The sequence below is a fragment of the Elgaria multicarinata genome, chromosome 3 (assembly GCF_023053635.1).
Source record: "Elgaria multicarinata webbii isolate HBS135686 ecotype San Diego chromosome 3, rElgMul1.1.pri, whole genome shotgun sequence".
Taxonomy (NCBI): domain Eukaryota; kingdom Metazoa; phylum Chordata; class Lepidosauria; order Squamata; family Anguidae; genus Elgaria; species Elgaria multicarinata.
Window position 1 is genome coordinate 143,601,844 of NC_086173.1, and position 19,253 is coordinate 143,621,096.

A 19,253-nucleotide genomic window follows, 5' to 3' on the forward strand; every position below is an offset into this window, starting at 1 on the left:
TTTTGCAGCATTCCCTATTTCATAAAGTGCCTTAAATCTAGGAATGGCTGAGGTGAGACAGTGAGCCTTTCCCCAAGTTTTGAACTTGAAACCAAACAGCCCCCGTAGAACAGAAGCACACGACGGAGACACAGCAAGAACCACATGGGATGTGTACAGAGACCTTTAATTTTCCTGAGATATGGATGGCCAGAAGGTGCTGTGAGTGGACAGGTGCAAAGGGGCAAGGGTGCACATACATGCAGGCCACTCGGCCTCCTCAGCCCCCCCCCCCCTCTCTCTCTCTCTCTCTCTCTCTCTCTCTCACACACACACACACACACACACACAGAGCCACCAGCAGCATGAGAGATGTTCTACACATCAGGCAGCAACCTTCCTCAACCCATTGCCCACTAGATGGGTTGGACTAAAACTCCCAGCATACCCTAGCGAGCAGGGATGCTGGGAGTTGTAGTCCAACACATCTAGAGCGCACCAGGTTGGGGAAGGCTGTTATACAGGATGGGGGGGGGCAGATTGAGGTGACAGAATTCTGGGCTGTACCATTTCAGGCTGTGATGGGTGAGTGTGGGTGGAGGCATTTTTGAATGCCTCTTTCCCTTCCACTCCTGTAAAAGGCTCCATGCACATAATAAGCAAGCATATCAGAGGGCTACACCCTAAACTGCTTTCACCAATGGTGCTGCTTTATTGAATGTAGGGAGATTTTTCCATGAACACTGCCTAAAGTGGTACAGTCCAGAAATAAATAAATACACACACACACACACACACACACACACACACACACACACACACACACACGCCATATCATTTTGCTGGCCCCTTCAGCATAATGTGTAGAGCGGCTCTCAGCTAAAGGGACATCCCCTTAAAGACCCAGCAGGAAGCAAGCCTGTGGCCACCCAATCCCAGGTTTCTTTCTGCAGTGATCCAACCTTTTCCTAGTCATTATTTGTTGACCGGTGTCGGGGAGACACAAGCTCGTGGGAAGGAACACATTTGAAATCACACCCCCGCCCCGATGCCTGGGAGCTAGGCCAGTCAGAAAGTAATAGGGGCCTGTTCTTAAGGCCCAGCCAAGACCTCTCCCTCCCTTAAGGGGTACCCACTCCATCCCATTTCCTCTCGGAAACCCTCCTCTCAGCCAACAGGAGGACTGCTGAACATGTTTCGTCACTTGGCCCATTTCTCCCATTTCACAGCATGCTAGGTTGAGGCTTCCATCGGCTCAGATTGGGATATAGACTGGCCTTTCCACCTCTTTCTTCTGGATTTTAAAGCCCTGCCGGGGCGGGGGATTAGGGGGCCCAAAGAGTTCCTGCCCACCAGCTGGCTCTCTGAGGCAGGAAGCAGAAGGGAACGTTCACTTTGCCACACACTATCTGCCTTTGATGAAGCCATCAAGCACCCGATCGCTGCGCTCTGACAGCCAGTAGCCAGCCATGGCGGCCACAGCCCCGATGAAAATGGCAGTGAAGACCATATCTCCTTTGGCCGCAAGCGTGGCCAGCGCACAAATGATGGCGCCAAAGAACATCTGCTGCAGCACAACCACCTCGTCATCGGTGATGTCGTCAAAGAATCCTTTCTCAGGAGAGTCTGTGGGACAAGGAAGAGGCCATCAGGAAGACACGGCACGGGTGACAAACTGGTCATCTAGCCCCTCTGCCCCCCACCTTCGGCAGCTGTATGAAATATTAATAGAGGAAATTACCCACTGTTTTACTCAGAAGAAAAATATTTCATCAGTAAGAGATAGGAAGATTCCACACACCCCTCCCATTCTGATTTTTAATTTTAGATGGACCTAGTAGTATTTGTATGAAATGCTGAACATGGATGCCTTGTCTCCATAACTGGGAAGTCCCAGATGGTGATTACTCTTCTGTCGAGCCAGACCACTCATGAGAGGCTCACTTTCGTGAGGCAAAAATACTCATGCAGACCACTCCTTGGAGAATACAGCGGCTCCCAGAAACACACACAGATAGGCTCAGGGATAGCCAAAGAGAACAAAACTGCACCCAAGGCAGAAGACAAGCTTTGCGGCTTGACCAGCACTACCCCAAATTCCCCAGCTAGAGAACATATTGTTAGTTTTATATTGCTGACTTCATTGCAATTTTTAAAATAATTATTGTTGTTGATTTAAATTGTAAAATGCCTAGAGAAATGTATTTTATGAAGTAGATAGAGAGATAAGAGTTATGGCTGATGCTGCTGAGGTTTACCTGGGGGCTTATCTTCCACACAGATCCCTTCTTTGCGTGTATGTCCTTCTGCACAAACACACCGGTAGCTGCCGTCCGTATTCTCGCAGGCCTCGTTGGCGCCCGTGCACACGGGTTCCTCTGCTTCGCCAGCACATTCATCCACATCTGGGAGAGGGTGGGGTATGAGAGTCACACGAGCTGATTGGCAGCCACCAACCCACAGAGCCCTGAGTCAACTGTCCCTCGGCTCACCACCTCCTACCACATATGGAGAGGATTCCTGTATCCCAGTTTCACCCACAGACCATAGTACTGGCTCCTGGGCTTTCCATGGTTGGGGGATTCTCTCTTTGTCCAGTCAGCTGCCCTCAGTCATAATTTAAGGGAGAAAAACTTTCCCTATGTCTCTTCTTTAAGAGACATAGTTTATCCTCCATGATTCAAAAGCCACCAAACAAATAAAAAAATACATATCAAACGCCCATCACTAAATCAGCCTCTTGCCTGAAGTCTAGCTGCATTTGCCGCCTTCTGACTATCTTTCTAGAGCTGCTGTATCCCCAAAATTTTGAAAACCTTTTCTGAAACTCCCTCACTCCTCCTGAGTCCTCCTCAGCTGGGCTGCATATGTACCAAAGGACAGGGCTTGAGCCGTCTCTCTCTTCCCTCAGCAAGGCCCAGTTGGAGCACAGCTGTGGTATGACAGATCCAACCACCTCAAGTTCCCCATGGGAATCTCTGCAACACTGTCCACTGTTGGCTTCCCAAGTTAAAAGGGGCCCAGGAGTCCAGGGAAGATGATAAATTCAGACAGCAAGAACTGAAAAGCTCCCGACGTTGTAGGAAAAGGAAAAGTGTGCAGCCAGTGCTACTGAAATATGTGTGGGATGGCGGGAAACGTACAGCAGCTTTAGAGGACTCTTCCCTCTAGAGGCCACACAGAACATGGTCTGCTCTACTGGTGAAATCTTGTGGGGAAGGGACAGCCACTAGGAAACTGAAATGCCACGGGACGTACCAAGGCACTTGACACCATCGCGCCGGTAGCCCTTGTTGCATTTCTTGCAGCGGGAAGGTCCGGCACCCATGCAGCCAATGCAGGCCTTGGCACAGTCTGAGGCGAAAGGAAGAAGCAGGATTAAGAGGCAGCAACACAACCTGACCTCTTGTGGGCAAGGGATGCCATAGTTTGGCTGAGGCGGTGATGGGGTGTGAGGGAGTGACAGAGAGAGAAGAAGGATCTCCTGTGAAAAGTAAAGCCTTTGTCCTGAACAGGCAGCCATTGCTGCATACCGTATTTCTTCGATTGTAAGACTCACACTAATTTCAGTACCACCAACAGAAAAAAACCCCTAAGACACACCCCATTTTTAGAGATGTTTATATTGGGGGGAAAGTGTGTCTTAGAATCGAAGAAATAGGGTATATTACTCCTCAGAAAAGGAGAGAGTGGCATATTCTGGGTTTTACCCAGGAGGAAATTAACTGGGGTACAGAGCTGTTATACTAGGGGATCTTTTGCAGTGTGGCATCAGTTGTCCACGGGCAGCAAGGCCAACAGGAGTCACCAGACCACATCTCGCAGATACATTTCCCCAACGCAAACATGCCCACTCCCTGACCAATGCCCCATAGCAAAAGGCAACCCACATGTGGCACTCATGCTGCCCACTTTTCAGGTTTGGCGCTCTTACCTCGGCACTCGTAGGAGCCTTCTGTGTTGACACAAAACTGGTTGGCGCGGCAGTGCGCCATGTCTGTGCCACATTCATCTATGTCTGCGTAAAACAAAGAGTGAGATCAAGCTAACCATCACATAGAGCGGTTTTCTCTCTCTCCCTGCACAGGAATTCTCTTCCTTTGCTTGCATAATACAACATGCAACCGTTTGTTTGGGTCTCCCCCTTCAAAGTCACCCCTCAGCCTCTCCCACTCCAACTTAGCTATATCCAGAATATAGAGCACCTTGAAAGGTGAATTGCTAAGGTTGCTAAGCAACAGGGGATTTCTTCGGGCCTAGTCGCACAAGCTCACCAATGCATCTTCGGTCATGTAGCATCCAGCCCCTCTTGCAACGAAGGCAGCTTGAATCTTCGGGGCCTGAACAACGTCCACACGCCCGGTAGCACTCTGGTGGGGAAGAGAGCCTAGTGGGTAGCGGGAAAAGAGAAGGCCCTCCCCATCTTTCCAAGCCCAGGCAAGGGTAGCAGCTCATGGAGGCCTGATACAAGCTACCTAAGGGGATTACGGTGCCTAAGGAATATAGACTCTGGCCCCCTACAGAGAAACCTAATACATCACTGTTTTTATGGAACGTTTTATTGAATACGTACGTATTGAAATTTTTATTGTGTCTATTCTGTATGGTTTATTTATTGATATTATTGACAAAAAAAATTATACCACTCCATATCTAAGACAGATTCTGGAGCAGTGAACATAAAGGTAAAACTTTAGAAAGATCAAAAGATTAAAACGCTGTATTAAAATTGTTATTTTTAAAACGCAGTACCAAAAACCATGGCTGGTCACTTAAAGAAGGCTTTCTGGAATAGGACTGTTTTCAGGAGGTGCCAGAAGGAACACAATGTTGGCGCCTGCCTGACTTCCAGAGGCAGGCAGTTCCAAAGAAAGGGAGCCACCACACTGAAGCCTTATCTCCGGGCGGACGCCAGTCAGGCCATAGGTCCATGTGGAACCATCAGCTGCAGGAGCAGGCCCTCTGATGGCCTCAGTGACCGGGCAGGTTGGTAAGGGAGAAGGCCCTCTCTCCAGTATCCTGGTCCCAAGTTATTTAGGGCTTTGTATGCTAGTAGTAAAACCTTAAAGCTTTCCTGGTAGCAAATGGGCAGCCAGTGCAGTTCTCTCAGCAAAGGAATTGCATGCTGAAAAGGGACAGCTCCCGACAACAGCCAGACTGCTGGTTTGTATCTTGTTCACTGCCCTGAGAGGGCTCCACCCTTAAAGCCAGCCTAGACATAATTTTAAATAAATGAAATCATTTAACAGGTGGCAGGCCTACCATTATACAGGAAGGGGGGAGGAGGAAATGCAGGAATCACTCATACTGCAAGACCAACCCCTGTGTGGTGGCGAGGAATGTAAAGAAGATTATGAGCCAACAGTGCGATATGGCTGCAAGAAAGGCAAATGCTATTTTGGGCTGCATTAATAGAAGTATAGCTTCCAAATCCCGTGAGGTACTGGTTCCTCTCTATTCGGCCCTGGTTAGGCCTCATCTAGAGTACTGCGTCCAGTTCTGGGCTCCACAATTCAAGAAGGACGCAGACAAGCTGGAGCGTGTTCAGAGGAGGGCAACCAGGATGATCAGGGGTCTGGAAACAAAGCCCTATGAAGAGAGACTGAAAGAACTGGGCATGTTTAGCCTGGAGAAGAGAAGATTGAGGGGAGACAGGATAGCACTCTTCAAATACTTAAAAGGTTGTCACACAGAGGAGGGCCAGGATCTCTTCTCGATCCTCCCAGAGTGCAGGACACGGAATAATGGGCTCAAATTAAAGGAAGCCAGATTCCAGCTGGACATCAGGAAAAACTTCCTGACTGTTAGAGCAGTGCGACAATGGAATCAGTTACCTAGGGAGGTTGTGGGCTCTCCCACACTAGAAGCCTTCAAGAGGCAGCTGGACAACCATCTGTCAGGGATGCTTTCGGGTGGATTCCTGCATTGAGCAGGGGGTTGGACTCGATGGCCTTGTAGGCCCCTTCCAACTCTGCTATTCTATGATTCTATGATTCTAAGGCCCAATGATGTGACAGCAACCGAGATTCAGCATCAACGGAAAGTTTTATTGGAGGGGTCAGGAGTCGAGGCCTTTCTTTGCACCCAGAGGGTCCCAGGTTCAATCTCCAGCACTTCTACTGAAGAGGATCAAGAAGCAAGTAATGGGGAAAGACCCTTCTCTGACCAAGACCTTGGAGAACTACTGCCGGTCAGAATCGACAGTACCGGGTTCAACAGATAGGCTTCCTAAATATTCACTTAGTAACACATGCTAACAGTATTACTAAATGATATGTATGTTGTTGTTGTTGTTGTTGTTGTTGTTGTTGTTGTTGTAGTTATTATTATTATTATTATGGTTCAGCACTTCAGTCAGGAGAACAAAGAGTCTTACAGATCCTCAAAGTGAACAAATCTATTGTGGCATAAACTTTCGGGGACGATCTCCGGTTCATTCACTTTAGTTATAGAATTTGTGGAAAGCGCTTCTGCTTTCCTCAGAACATGGGTCTATTACAAGGGTGGGTGACTTGTGGCCCTCCAAAAACTTGGGCCTACAGCACTCAGCAGCCTTCACCATTAGCCGTGCTAGCTCGGGGAGTTGTAGGTCAAAACAGCCACGTCTGGGCTACTGTCTCAGGAAAAACACTGTGTGTGCATTTAAAAGAGGCCCAGCAGGCTTAAGCAAGGAGTACACTGCTTTTTTAGTATAAAAGTTATGTGTGCATGTATATGGCTGACTAACTAATAGACAAGCTTCAAAATTCAGAATATTTGCCTTTCCTGAAAGGGATGACTTTTAAACTTCATTTAACATAACATTATGGAGATTTTCAGAACGTTCCCTCCGTCACAGTGAGAGCCAGTGTGGTATAGTGGCTAAAGTGTCAGAGTGGGAGATCTGGGTTCTAGTCCCCACTTGGCCATGGAAACTCACTGGGTGACTTTGGGCCAGTCCCAGTCCTTAGGGCCCAGGGAAAACATGGGGGGGGAGGGGCACTAACTAGCACTTGCCAGCAGGGGGCAGCAGAGCTTCCCTCTCCACACCCTGCCCCCACTCCAGCCCAGCACTGGAGTCACTCTACATACCCGCACATACCAGGTGGCTGTCGTTGCGAGCAGCTTCGTAGTAGCCATCTCCACACTCAGAGCAGAAGGGGCCCCCGTAGCCTACCTGGCACATGCAGAGGCCGGTTCCCCCTCGCGTGCCGTCTCCGTCACACTGCCCGTACCCACTGCAAGGCTTCTGGGCACCCCCGGGGCAGGCTGTGGAAGGAAGGAAACAAATGTCAGAGCCGATGGGCGCTCGGCTTAAACTTGGGGTGCTCAGACCTCCCAAATCACCACATGACTCCGAAGCCTGCCATTTCCCCCTCTGACTCATTCCTTATGTCCAGTGGAGGCTGGGGGCTCCGATGTCAGTAGGGTGGTGAATCCGCTCCAGGTTTCAGTCAGAACTCTAAAGGAGATGTCCAAAGTGCGGATTCACCACCCCATTGACCTTTGATAGCTCTTTTAGATTTCTGACTGAAACCCGGAGCAGACAGAGCCCCCTCCATGGCATATGTCTTTTTTGTTTTGTTTTGATGCAATGGTAACTTCCCCTTTATCCTGCCACGCTTTCTTAGCAATGTTTAATCAAAGCTTCCAGCTCCACCGCCCACTACTTCAAGCTAACCGACATCACTCAGTGCAAGCAGAGGGCAGTTAATTAGCAATGGCTGACAGTACCTTCTCTCTGGGGCAGTAGGCAAACCCTAAACATGCCTTTGTTGTTTATTCGTTGAGTCGTTTCCGACTCTTCGTGACTTCATGGACCAGCCCACGCCAGAGCTTTCTGTCGGCTGTCGCCACCCCCAACTCCCCCAAGGTCAAGTCTGTCACCTCCAGAATATCATCCATCCATCTTGCCCTTGGTCGGCCCCTCTTCCTTTTGCCTTCCACTTCCCCTAGCATCAGCCTCTTCTCCAGGGTATCCTGTCTTCTCATTATGTGGCCAAAGTACTTCAGTTTTTTCTTTAACACCATTCCCTCAAGTGAGCAGTCTGGCTTTATTTCCTGGAGTATGGACTGGTTTGATCTTCTTGCAGTCCAAGGCGCTCTCAGCATTTTCCTCCAACACCACAGTTCAAAAGCATCTATCTTCCTTCGCTCAGCCTTCCTTATGGTCCAGCTCTCGCAGCCATAGGTTACTACGGGGAATACCATTGCTTTAACTATGCGGACCTTTGTTGTCAGTGTGGTGTCTCTGCTCTTAACTATTTTATCAAGATTTGTCATTGCTCTCCTCCCAAGAAGTAAACGTCTTCTGATTTCCTGGCTGCAGTCAGCGTCTGCAGTAATCTTTGCCTTTAATAAAAAGAAATCATTGGCCATTCCAGCTACCTGTGAGGAGGGGGAAACGGAACCATTCCATGAGCCCTGCTGAAGACCACCCCCATAAAAGTTCCTCCTCCCTCAGCCATCACCACCAGCAACCATTCCAGCAAGTTGCGCTGAGAAAGCTGAGAAGAGAAGCAGGGGCATTCCTCCTGCTGAAAGGCGACTTGGATTTTTTCTTCTCCTTCCCTTCCCACCACTTTTTCCTTGTGTGTTGTGTCTTTTTACATTGAAAGGGTCCATCTTATTTTATCAGACCATGGTGTTTCCAATCTCCATGTATGGATGCGAAAGTTGGACAATGAATAAAGCGAATAGGAGGAAGATCAACTCGTTTGAAATGGGGTGTTGGGAGGAGAGAAGATTGAGGGGAGACATGGTAGCACTCTTCAAATACTTGAAAGGTTGTCACACAGAGGAGGGCCAGGATCTCTTCTCGATCCTCTCAGAGTGCAGGACACGGAATAACAGGCTCAAGTTAAAGGAAGCCAGATTCCAGCTGGACATCAGGAAAAACTTCCTGACTGTTAGAGCAGTACAACAATGGAACCAATGACCTAGGGAGGTTGTGGGCTCTCCCACCCTAGAAGCATTCAAGGGACAGCTTGACAGCCATCTGTCAGGGATGCTTTAAGGTGGATTCCTGCACTGAACGAGGTGTTGGACTTGATGGCCTTATAGGCCCCTTCCAACTCTAATATTCTATGATTCTATGAGAGTTTTGCAGATACCATGGACCACGAAAAAGACAAATAGGTGGGTTCTAGAACAAATTAAGCCAGAACTCTCACTAGAAGTGAAAATGCTGAAACTGAGACTACCAAACTTTGGACATATAATGAGAAGAAATGGATCATTAGGGGGGAAAAACAATGCTGCTAGGGAAAGCAGAAGATAGAAGGAAAAGAGGAAGGCTAAGCAAGAGATTGATTGTCTCCATAAAGGAAGATATGGATATGAAGCTACAAGACCTGAATAGGGTGGTTTACAACAGATGATTCATAGGGTCGCCATAAGTCAAAGTCAACTTGAAGGCACATAACTAACTATGTCAGAAGTTCCAGGAGCCTTTTTGGCTAAGGAGCGAGATAAAAACATTTATTTATTTTAAGCCACCCCAGATTTGTCCCCCTCTGTTTGTCAGCCTGTTTGCAAGACTATTGCTACTGTACCTCTGGAAAAGGCTTCCTCGGTTTGTCTTGAAACTAGTCCCTCCTAGCAAACTGGCCAAAGAGTCCCACAGAGCCAAAGAGTGCCTCTGCTTCCCGGCAGAGATCTCTGGGATTCTGCGCATGAGCTCAGAGTCCCAGGTGTACGCACACGCAACTGTTTGGGCACCGTCACAACAACCACACGGGAGGCCGCAAAACAACTCACTGTGGCAATCAGGGCCATAGGTGCCGGGCGGGCAGCACAGTTTCAGTGCATCCATGCAGAGCCATTGGGAAAAGTCTGGGTGCTGTTGCTGCCTGGGGAAAGAGAGCCTTGGTTAGTGAGGCCCTACTCCCTCGCTCCACCATGCGGTGTCTGATTAATAACACAGGCCCTACGCCATGGACTACTGTAACGTGCTCTAAGTGGGGCTGCCTTTGAAAACCGTGCGGAAACTTCAGCCAGCTCAGAAAGCTACAGCCAGGTTGTTGATAGGGGCCAGTTACAGGGACATGTGGCTCCCTCATTACAACAGCTTCATTGGCTACCAGTCAGTTTCCGGGCACCATCCAGAGAGCTGGTTATGACCTATAATGGCCTATAGCTTGCGATCAGACTACCTGAAGGACCGCCTTCTCCCATGAAAACCCGCTTGGACATTAAGATCTTCAAGGGAAGCCCTTCTCTTGGTACCACCACCACTGGGATGCAAGAGAAGGCCTTCTTGGTGGCTGCTCCTGGCTAGGGTGACCATATGAAAAGGAGGACAGGGCTCCTGTATCTTTAACAGTTGCATAGAAAAGAGAATTTCAGCAGATGTCATTTGAATATATAGAAAACCTGGTGAAATTAAAGCTGCAGGTGCCCTGCCCTCTTTTGTATCTGATCTCTGTAGTATAGCTTCTGCAGCTTTAACTGTTGTGATGAAGAGGAAATTTCACCAGATTTTCCATAAATTCCCTTTTCTATGCAACTGTTAAAGATACAGGAGTCCTGTCCTCCTTTCCATATGGTCACCCTACTCCTGGCTCTGAAACTCCCTGCCGAGGGTGGGTAGGTTGGCCCCCTTTCTGTTGTGCTTCCACTGGTAGGCAAAGATGTTTGTATTCAAGCAGGCCTTTGGCCTATAAGTTGGTCTGTGCTGATGGGTGTTTTTTTTTAATTGTTTGGTATTGTTCAATTCTTTTATCGGTGTGCTTTTAATTGTACTTTTAATTTATTGGCTTTTATGTTATGTTTTCATTCACATTTCATTTTTAACCTGGATTTTATGGTTAGCTGCCTTTCCTGTGGAAAGGAAAGGAAAGGAAAGGAAAGGGAAGGGAAGGGAAGGGAAGGGAAGGGAAGGGAAGGGAAGGGAAGGGAAGGGACCTCTCATGCAAGCACTTGAGTCATTGCTGACTCCTAGAGGGACGCCTGCTTTCGCTGACATTTTCTTGGCAGACTTTGTAGCGGGGTGGTTTGCCATTGCCTTCCCCAGTCATGGCTACCTTTCCCCCAGCTAGTTGGGGACTCATTTTACCGACCTCGGAAGGATGGAAGGCTGAGTTGACCTGAGCCGGCTGCCTGAGAACCAGCTTCCGCTGGGATCGAACTCAGGCCAAGGGGAGAGTTTCGGCTGCAGTAACTGCCGCTTACCACTCTGCGCCACACGAGGCTCTTCCTGTGGAAAGGTGGGCTATAAATTAATAAACGAACAAACAAAATATAAATAATACATAACACCCCCACTGGGCCCCCAAGAATGGAGCAGCCAAATTGAGGAAGAAAGTGTTTCCTCTTGAGAGATGGTCTATGGCTCTAGACACCTCGGGCAGAGATTAAATATATTGGCCTGCATCCCCTCTTTCAAGACCCTGGACCAACTGGGCCTTGGTCCCCCTTCCCCATCTACCCAATCACTTGTTAAGGTCCCTCCTTCCAATTTCGACAGCCTGGATTTCCTGATCTCCATAAGGCCTGTCTGGGAATCCTGGTGTTTTGATGGGATTGCAGCAGCAACCATCACCTACCTATCCCAGAGAAGGGACCGCAGTACAGTGGCGGAGCGCGCAGCCCCAGGTCCAATGCCGGCATCTCCAGTTAAAAAGCTCAGGGAACAGGGGAAAGGAGAGACCACTGCCTGAGATCTTAGAAAGCCACTACTTGTCAGTAGAAAGTCCTGGGGTAGATGAGCTAATAGCCAAGGGTGACCCTATGGAAAGGAGGACAGGGCTCCTGTGTCTTGAAACAGTTGTATTGAAAAGGGAATTTCAGCAGGTGTCATTTGTATGCATGCGGCACCTGGTGAAAGACCCTCTTCATCACCACAGCAAAAGCTGCAGGAGCTGTACTAGAGTGACCAGATACAAAAGAGGGCACGTCCACACACATTGCCGGAGTCCCAGTTCTGAACTGCATTCTGCTCTTTCTCCATCTGCCTTCCCCAATCTGGTACCCTCCAGACGTGTTGGACTGCAACCCCCATCACCCCCAGCCAGTCTGTTCACTGGGGTGAGGGGAGCTGTAGTCCAACACATCCGGAGGGCACCAGGTTGGAGGAAGGCTATTTGGGCCTCTTGCTGCAACGAGCAGGCAGGTGAAGAAACACCCCACGCCGGGCCCTCCCTCGCTCTTTCACACTCACTCCTGGAACCACCAACGCTCCACGTGTTCTTCACTCTGCTCCAGCAGCTGGTGGCAGGCAAAGTCTGATGTGGCGCACGCGCCCTCCAGCACCTCCAGAAGACGGGTCTCGCTGGAAGGAGAGGAAAGGGCCGGGTGAGCATTGAGGCAGCTGGACCATAGCAGTTCTACTGGCAACTCTGGGACGTCGGCCCTCCCCTCTTGACCAAAACAACCCTCTGCCTCCCCTCTAACCATTCATGAACCTCTCTTACCCATTTTTTATACAGGAGAATCTGGCTTTCTCAAAACTCCACCAGGATAACAAGAGTTTTCTCTGCTCAAGCAGCCAGCCCCTAATGTTTCTCTTTCTCCTCAGAACGGAGTCAGGAGCTGGCAATATGGCAGACAAGCAGGCCCTGGGGAACCTCCTGGCGACAGCTGAGCTAGCCTGCAGCAAGCAGGTCTTGAGACTTGTCAAAGTGGACGGCGCTTCCTTACAACAAACATCCTGTGAGGCAGGTCATCGCTGCTCCCTTTTATGAAAGTAATCATCATCGCCATCATCCAACAGCAAATGTTTATCCAATTTAAACATTCTTTATTTGAAAAAGGGGAACACGACAGAGAAGCGAGCAAGCTTTGGAGTCCACCAGAGCTCTTCTACAGGATAGACAATAAGCTAAATAAGAGAAAAAGTGTGTACGTATGTGTGTGTGTATTGTTGGGCCTGGTGGAGAACCCAGTACTACTGTCGGTGCGTGGGTCAAGGTGTGTCCTGCCCGTGCAGAAGGACGACGTGAGAACGATGTGGCAGAATGGACGGCACCACTTCAGAGGGCAGGGGGAGAATTCCAGATTGGAAGGTGCCCCCCATTAATTAAACACAGCTCCTGGCAAAAAGAAGACAAAGGCAGCTGGGAGAAGAAAGCGTCTGTCCTAGCTACGTGCTGGCTGTGCTCATTTCCTATTTTGCAGGCAGGTCTTAATATAGGTGAGCATTAAGAAAAGTGATCCCCTCCGCCTGCAGTGGTATAGTCCATTCTAACACCACCCTGTTCCCCAACCCGATGCCCTTCAGATGTTTTGAACCTCAGCTCCCATCAGCCCCAGCCAGCATGGCCAATGGTCTGGAATGGAGGCAGCTCTAGTCTAAAACATCGGTTTAGAGGAGGCTGCTCGGCTACATATATTTCTCTGCTCTACTTCTTTTCTAATCACTTCTGGATGAAGTCCCAACCCTTTCCAAGTGGTCCATGTTTGAATCCAGAAAGCCAAATCTCTGCTCTAAAAAGTACGCCCCAGAATATCGCCCCATTCTCCCGTCCCGCCCCAGAAGGGTCTAGAAAAGAAGCAGATTCGAGGAAGAAATCTATACTGACAAAGAGATGGCAGAGAGCCATCAGGAATAGAGGGAGCTTCTAAAAGCTACACCCTGTCCACCCTCTGATCACTGCCAAAGGAAGTGAGGCAGGTGGCTACTAGGAGGAGGGCTTTCTCCGCTGTGGCACCCTGGTTGTGGAACGAGCTCCCCAGAGAGGTCCGCCTGGCGCCTACACTGTACTCCTTTCGTCGCCAGCTGAAGACCTTTTTATTCTCTCAGTATTTTAACACTTAATTTTAACTTAAATTTAAATTTTACTGTTTTAACTCTGTATTTTAACCTTATATCAATTTTGCTGCGTGGTTTTATCCTGGTTGTGCTTTTTATACTGTATTTTGTAATTGTGTTTTTAACCTGTTGGTTGTTTTATGATGGTTTTAATTTTTGTGAACCGCCCAGAGAGCTTCGGCTATTGGGCGGTATAAAAATGTAATAAATAAATAAATAAATAAAACGATCAATGGAAGAAGCTCACCCACAGCGAAAACTTCTATTTTCTTAGCTTTGAGCATACTGCCAAAAAACAGTACTGAGATTTGGTGCACAGTAAGGGTGATCCCCGCTTTACAAGTAAAATGACAGACATGTATATAAACAAATCAAATGCTAGGCCAGATTTCATCTTTGCCCTCCTCTTCCTATATTTTAGGTGAACTTTCTGGGGTTTTTTTGGGGGGGGGGGTAACTGCATCATGAATGTTCAAGCATTTTTCTGTTCATTCATCGGCTTTATTAATAATAAAAAGGAAACTTCTATTTAATGTGCCCAAAACACTCCAGCTGGGGGGGGGCGGACGGGAGGGGGCATTCTTGATGACAACACAGGGGACCAGCCAATCAGCACCGTGCACAGCTGATTCTAATGCAAACATTTGGAATCCAGCCTTTTCAGCTCAACCCTAGAGTAGAAGAGGTAGTGCTGCATATAACTCAATGACGGCCCATTCAGAATGACCCTACTTCTCTACACATATTACATCTGACATCTCCTTAAGAGCACGACTCCTCCCTGGCTCAAATCTCACCCATGAGCTCATTACGTGGCTTAGCCTAGTAACTCTGTGTCCCTTCAGCCTCCCATTTGCAATATAGGGATAATGAAAATGACCTACTTTAGAAGGTTGTTGTAAGGATTACCAATGCAATATGTGTAAAGCGCAATTTCAATGCAATTTCATAACCCTTAGCGCTAGAACCTTGTTTATAACAAACAAGAACATCATGTTGTTATTGGTTCGAGCAGGGGGTTGGACTCGATGGCCTTAGAGGCCCCTTCCAACTCTACTATTCTATGATTCTATGAAATTCTGCATTAGCAGCCATGCTCCACACAGGTAATGGAGTCATCACCACCACCACCACGCCAATTGCTCTGAACTCCTTTTACGATCAGGATGCAGAGTGCGGGGTGGCCATCTCCCAACAAGGACGGTAGTTCGGCGCAGTCTGCAGTAGCAGCATCTCACCAATGGCCTGGCGTAGCCCAGACCTCAGGTCACCTGTTTGCATATTTTGCAAGCTTCTCTTCTTCCCAGGCTGTGTTCCCGCCCCCGAAGTTCTCGCGCTGTGTCCGCTCCAGACCCTGGGAAGGCAGGAGAAGGCTCACAGCAAACCCAAAGCTAGATTTTCTTGCTCCCACCCCAAACGCTAAGTGCAGCTACCCTTTGCCCCACAACCTGCATGCAAAAGCCCACAGAGCCTCCGTTTTTGCAATGCAAAACCGCCCTCCTCCCCCACCGCCATCCCGGACAAACCTCTCAGCTACTCCAGCCCAATCCCACCTTGGAGGCAGGAGTGAGGGGCGGGCTGGGTACCCATGCCCCAGGTTAAATGCTTGCAAGCTTCTGCTTTATGCCAATGTGATCACATCCCCTAGCCCCAAATTGTAACCTTTTCCAGGCTCCCACCTTATTGAAGTTGCTGGCAAGGTCCCGGCAGATCTGGCAGGGCTCCTGCTGAGAAGCACTGGGGCTTGGGAGCCAAAGGGACAGCAAGAGAAATGGGAGCAGAGGAGGCGGGATCTTCACCCAGGGCAGCAGATCCATCTTCGGGCCAGGGCCAAGGCTGGAAGAAAGAGGAGGAGCCATGACATAGGCAGTCCTATTGAACAAGCTGATAGAGCAAGAGATCCATGGGCAATGCTCTCGCATGGTACGAGCCTATCCAAGCATTAAGATGGGCACCTGAGGCCCTACTCTCTGATCCTCCAGTAAGAACAGTGAGACTGGCGGATACGGGGGACCGGGCCTCCTCAGTGGTAGCCCCACATCTTTGGGATGCCCTCCCTGGGAAGTGTGCATGACCCCAGTTTTGCTGGCCTTTAGGGGGATTTTAAAGACTTATTTATTCCAGTTTGCAGTTAATTAATTTTAGTAGCATTAATTTTAGTTAATTTTTAAATTAAATTTAGCTAATTTTAATTTTCTGCTGCTATCTTATTTGTTATATCTGACTTGTCGTCTTTAACAGTGTATGTACTGAATATTGTTTTTAGGGTTGTTTTAATGATTTATGTGTTGGATTGTGTTTTTAGGGTTGGATTATGTATTTTGTAGTTTAAAGTAAGTCGCAATGCGCTTTTTGACTATTTCTAACCCTAAAAAGTGGGTTATAAATCTATTAGGGCACAATCCTGTACATGTTTAGACAGGAAAAAGTTCTACAGCTCCCAACATTCCCCAGCCAACCTGCCATGTGGGCTGAAGGATCCTGGGAATTGTAGGACTTTTTTCTGTCTAAACATGCATAGGATTGCACTGTTAATTCATTAAATACATCTTCCCCAGCTAACCTCCCTCTATACCTAGCCATCTTAAATTGTGGTCTGAAAGTAGAGATCTCACCCACAATGTCAGGAAATCTGGGTGTAAAAGCTCCCCATTGTGGTAGAAGCTGATAGATTTGGACATAATCAGGTGAAGGAAACTGGGAAAAATTAGAAGAAAAGAGGAGTGCATTTTCCTATCTGGAAACCATGCCATGACTCAGAAGCCTTGCCCATTGTCCCACAATGCATTGTAGCTGGCTGACTATGGTAGGGTGACCATATGAAAAGGAGGACAGGGCTCCTGTATCTTTAACAGTTGTATTGAAAAGGGAATTTCAGTAGGTGTCATTTGTATATATGGAGAACCTGGTGAAATTCCCTCATCACAACAGTTAAAGCTGCAGGTGCCCTGCCCTCTGTTAAATCTGGTCACTCTAGTATAGCTCCATATATAACAAGTCCACTAGCCATGAATATAACATGGCGCACAATAAACCTTCGATTTTTGCTAAGTGTCTGGGAGGACTCCAGCACAGGTGGGCCTGACTTCTGCAGTATAGTACAGGATTGGGCAGACTTCAGGCTTGTGGGATCTACTTCACTTTTTGCTAGATCCACGACCAAGTGAAGCCGGGTGCTTTGGGGGAGAGCCAGATGCAAAATGGTGGATCAGGAAGTGGAGCCAGGTATTCTACTGCACTGTAGGAGCTAAACACTGTAACAGCCTGTATATACAAGTATCCTAACAGCCTAACTTGGGAGGCGGGAGTGTTGTTGTTGTTGCTATATGTGTGAATAATGGCATTATAGAGTTTAATCACTAGGCGACGCTGGACTTAATTGTATCTCCTGGGTGGAGTTTGGTATTTCCCCGGTGCTGTTCTGTCTTGTTTAAGAGAGACAATAAAGTTTGTATTCCTGGTGTGTCATCTAAGCCTTCTATGACATGGTGTTAGCAGTGGGAGAGATAAAAGAAGTGCTTGGAAACATTGCACGGTTTCGCATCAGGTCTTAAAACTATGTGCTAACATGCCACAGGATCCTTGTTCCTTTACTTCATAATGGGGAGATGGAAAGGATGAAGTAACGTGGCATAAGGAAGGAAGAGAGCCTACCTTGTGTGCTGTAAGGCTGCCTCCCCAACCTTGTGCCCTCCAGATGTGTTGGGACTGCAGCTCCAATAATTCCCAGTTAGGCTCCCACAATGGCTTGGAATTATGGGAGCTGCAGTCCAACACATCTGGAGAGTGCCAGGGTAGAGTCTGATGTAAAGAAACAGGGATTCTGCTGTGACACTATGGGCCTTCCTAGACGAGGCCTTAGCGCGCCTTCTGTCCCGGCTTCCCTGCTGTGCGTCCAGATGACGCACAGGGGAATCCGGAGACAGGCCGCGCTGAGGCCTTCTCCAACGCGCCATAAGCGAATTCGCTTATGGCGCGCCTTTTCCCCAGCTCCGGCCTGAGGCCGGAGCTGGGGAAGGTCTAGGGACTTCCGTGGCTTTTTGCGGCTAATCGCTTACTCACGAGTAGCCACAAAAAGCCGCGGACTGGCCACAGCGCTGAGCGCTGTGCCCATCGGCCGGGGAGATCCCGGGAGGGAAAAGGAGGGGAGACGACACAGGACACACACACACACACACACACACACGCACGGAGGGAAAAGGAGGGGAGACGACACAGGACACACACACACACACGCACGCACGGAGGGAAAAGGAGGGGAGATGACACAGGACACACACACACGCACGGAGGGAAAAGGAGGGGAGACGACACAGGACACACACACACACACACGGAGGGAAAAGGAGGGGAGATGACACAGGACACACACACACACACACGGAGGGAAAAGGAGGGGAGATGACACAGGACACACGCACGGAGGGAAAAGGAGGGGAGATGACACAGGACACACACACACACGCACGGAGGGAAAAGGAGGGGAGACGACACAGGACACACACACACACACACACACGGAGGGAAAAGGAGGGGAGATGACACAGGACACACACACACACACACGGAGGGAAAAGGAGGGGAGATGACACAGGACACACGCACGGAGGGAAAAGGAGGGGAGATGACACAGGACACACACACACACACACGGAGGGAAAAGGAGGGGAGACGACACACGGGACATGGAGGGAGAGAAAGATCAGGAAGGGATCAGGAGCGGATGGGGGGGGGGTTAACTAATAAAAAACCCTTACCTTCTCCGCAGTCTTCGGGCGCACGTGGCCCCTTTAAACTTTTTAAAAAATGGCCGGCGCTGCAGGGCTTCCGTCGTCCCTGCGCGTTGTGCGTCTAGGAGGCTGGGCGGCGCGCGTTAAAGTTTGCACGCCGTCGCCCCGCCTCCCTGCCGGCTTATCCCGGCAGGTCTAGCAAGGCCCTATAATTCAACAACTGAGAACTGGAAACTCTTGCTAATCTGTTGAAAATAATCCAACGATCTACAAGTAGATCCTGAACTATTCAAGTACTTAAACTCTGTAGAAAAGGAGTTAACATCAAGGAATCCTGATAATGACTTGGAAATTGCCCCTGGGGAAAGTGCTCCAGAGACCGGGCTGCCCACTTGCCCTGTCCCTAATTTCCGAAGGCAGGGGCATCTGGAGAGGGGCCTCCGGTTGTGATCTTCGTGCACATGTGGGGAAAGGTGGTCCTTCAAACATTAAGCTGCTCTGGGGAGGAGAGAAGGGAGACAGGTAAAGAAAGTACCAAATAACATTTTCTCTCCTTTCAATGGTCTTACCTGGGCCCTAGAGTGTAGCAGAGTACAGAATCTGATGCCAAGTGTTCAAGGACACAGAACAGAGGAAGCTAGAACAACAAGCGACAGGGAGCATTAGTACATAACCAAAGAACTTAAGAGCAGCCCTGCTGGATCAGGCCAAAGGCTGAACTAGCACAGGATTCTGCAGCGGCCAACCAGATGCCCATAGAAAGCCGACAAGCGGAAGACGAGGGCAATGGCCCTCTCCTGCTGTGGCTCCTCAGT

The 19,253-nt window shown here is 49.0% G+C and overlaps 1 protein-coding gene across 1 annotated transcript; it reads right to left on the bottom strand.

The window, feature by feature from the left end:
- On the bottom strand, nt 1-19,071 carry CRELD1 (cysteine rich with EGF like domains 1). Its single transcript, XM_063122225.1, has 11 exons — nt 19,008-19,071; nt 15,388-15,544; nt 14,980-15,062; nt 12,119-12,229; nt 9,718-9,809; nt 7,051-7,227; nt 4,254-4,349; nt 3,914-3,997; nt 3,238-3,333; nt 2,238-2,384; nt 1-1,605 (listed from the first exon to the last, which is right to left on the bottom strand). Exons 2-11 carry the CDS (start codon nt 15,523-15,525, stop codon nt 1,385-1,387), a joined length of 1,245 nt encoding a protein of 414 aa, XP_062978295.1. The 5' UTR covers nt 15,526-15,544; nt 19,008-19,071; the 3' UTR covers nt 1-1,384.
- Between the last annotated feature and the right edge of the window lie 182 nt (nt 19,072-19,253).